Here is a 2252-nt window from a genome sequence, read left to right on the forward strand (position 1 = left end):
GCTCAACACACTGCTCTGCAGTGCCCGGGGAAGAGGAGAGGGCAGGGCAGGCTCCTTCATCCTGCCTGGGGTGGGGAGCACAGGCCGTGCTCTCCCTTCAGCCCCAGCACGAGTCGAGGGTCTAGACTGCAGCCCGTGTCCTTTAGATGGTGGCGATCCTTCCTCCAAACTCACGTGGTGGGGTCCACGGGCCCCTCCAGCTGCAATCCCCTCTCCCCTCTTTCCCCCCCGCAGTGACCTGGAGCGAATCACTCTGCCGAGCATCAACCGCCTGCGTCACTTCATCAACGACACCATCCTGGACGTTTTCTTCTACAACAGCTCCACCTATTGCCAGACCATCGTGGACACGGTGGCCTCGGAGATGAACCGCCTGTACCAGCTCTTCCTGCAGAGGAACCCCCTCTTTAAGGGGGGCGTCTCCATTGCGGGGCACAGCCTGGGTAAGGGGTGTCACCCGGGGTCCCCGGGGAGCAGAGAGGGTGCTGGCCTTTCGCCCTGGAGAAAAGACAGCTTGGGGGCTTTTCCCTGACGAGATGCTGATGCTCTGTCTGCCTGCACCTGGTTTCTAGGGTCACTCATTCTGTTTGATCTCCTGACAAACCAGAAAGCTGCTCCCGAGGAGGATGAGCACGGCCGAGAGGTAGGCGCTGCCCGGGGATGCAGCAGGTGCCCACGGGGAGCTGTGCCAGTGCAGCGGCACACCGACCTCCTGCCTCTGCGGCTGCGTGGGGACGGGGGGACACTCCAGAATGGGGAAGGAGGAGAAGATCCACAAGCAAAAAGCGTGATCGCTGATGGCTCTGTTCACAGGGCTCCAGGACAACCTCAAGCAGCAGGGGTGTGGAGGAAGTCAAAGAAATGCTGAAGAAGCTGGAGCTGTCTGAGTATTGTGATGTTTTCGAGAAGGAGAGGATGGACAGGCAGGCGCTGGTACGGAGCTCTCCTGGTCTGCTGTCTCTTGTGTTTCTTCTTTGATTTTCCTCCCAGTCCTCCCACCCCAGCAGTGAGTCACTTGCATGGAACGTCTCTGCGGAGCGAGCAGGAGCAGAGTTACAGAGAGCAGGAACACCTCACCCCACACACCTCTCTGCTCCTGTACTAACACCTGCGTACCTTATTTTCCAGTTCTTGTGCACAGAGAAAAACCTTAAAGAAATGGGGATTCCCTTAGGACCAAGAATGAAGATACTCCATCACATCAGCTCCAGGAGGGAGATGCAGGTTTGTCTTCTGCACGGCTTCATCCAGGTCACATCCCATCGCGCTCAGACAAGGAGCAGCCGTCACCACCTGTGACCAGTCCCCGAGCTCCGAGCTCCCGGGCAGCCTCGCTGAGGCGGCTCTCATGGGCTCCTGTTTGGTGCCATGGGTGTTAACCCGGCTGCAGGGTCACTTTATCCCCCGGCCTGTCAGGGTGATCACAGAGCGGGGGGACTTGGTGGTGGTGGTAGAGGCTGAAGGGGGTTTCTCGGTTGTGTCACTGCAGGATCAGAGTGCAGCAGCTCCCGGGCACAGCGGGGAGCACGGAGCCGAGCCTGGCTCCGCCTCGCAGCGCGACCCAGACAGCACAGACAACGGCAGGAATTGCCAATACCGGGACGTTGGCTTAGGGCAGGTAACTGCGATGCTCAGCACTGTGCTCCAACCACAAGAATGAGCCACCAGTGTGGAGTTTGTCTCAGGAAACCAGTCCCAATCTCCCTCTCTCCTAGGTCTCGGCAAACTATCCGCAGCTGGACTATAAGCCCACCATCTTCTTTGCTTTTGGGTCTCCCATCGGGATGTTTCTGACAGTGCGAGGAGTGAAGCGGATCGACCCAAACTACAGCCTGCCCACCTGCAAAGGTTTCTTCAACATCTTCCACCCTGTAGGTATAAGAGCCAGAGCCTTCCTGGGCGAGACGCATGGAGCGCGAGCCCCGGCTCACTGTCCTCCTCCTCCTCCTCCGCACAGTTTGATCCAGTGGCGTACAGGATCGAGCCCATGATCGTCCCTGATCTGGAGTTTGAGCCCATGCTGCTGCCTCACCACAAAGGCAGAAAGAGGATGCACCTAGGTGAGGGGCACGGCAGCCTCCCTCCCCCTGCCTGGGGCAGCTGCTGCAGCCCCCAGCCCGACACCGACCCCTCCTGCCTTTCAGAGCTGAAGGAAGGGCTGACCCGCATGAGCGTGGACCTGAAGAACAACTTGCTGGGGTCGCTGCGGGTAGCCTGGCAGTCCTTCACTCGAGCGCCGCTGCCAGCCGTGG

General features: G+C 59.6%; 1 protein-coding gene across 1 annotated transcript in view; it reads left to right on the forward strand.

The window, feature by feature from the left end:
* The window catches only part of DDHD2 (DDHD domain containing 2), a gene marked incomplete at its 5' end in the record, with an annotated part of 7568 nt that overhangs the window by 4192 nt on the left and 1124 nt on the right, over positions 1-2252 (forward strand). Inside the window, 8 exons of the mRNA XM_010142083.1 lie at positions 235-443; positions 573-643; positions 814-933; positions 1129-1224; positions 1391-1618; positions 1716-1871; positions 1958-2060; positions 2145-2248. Coding sequence (XP_010140385.1) covers positions 235-443; positions 573-643; positions 814-933; positions 1129-1224; positions 1391-1618; positions 1716-1871; positions 1958-2060; positions 2145-2248 — 1087 coding nt within the window. The remainder of the gene's footprint in view (positions 1-234; positions 444-572; positions 644-813; positions 934-1128; positions 1225-1390; positions 1619-1715; positions 1872-1957; positions 2061-2144; positions 2249-2252) is intronic.

The sequence above is a fragment of the Buceros rhinoceros genome, unplaced genomic scaffold (genome assembly GCF_000710305.1).
Source record: "Buceros rhinoceros silvestris isolate BGI_N320 unplaced genomic scaffold, ASM71030v1 scaffold28568, whole genome shotgun sequence".
In the NCBI taxonomy this organism is placed as follows: Eukaryota; Metazoa; Chordata; class Aves; order Bucerotiformes; family Bucerotidae; genus Buceros; species Buceros rhinoceros.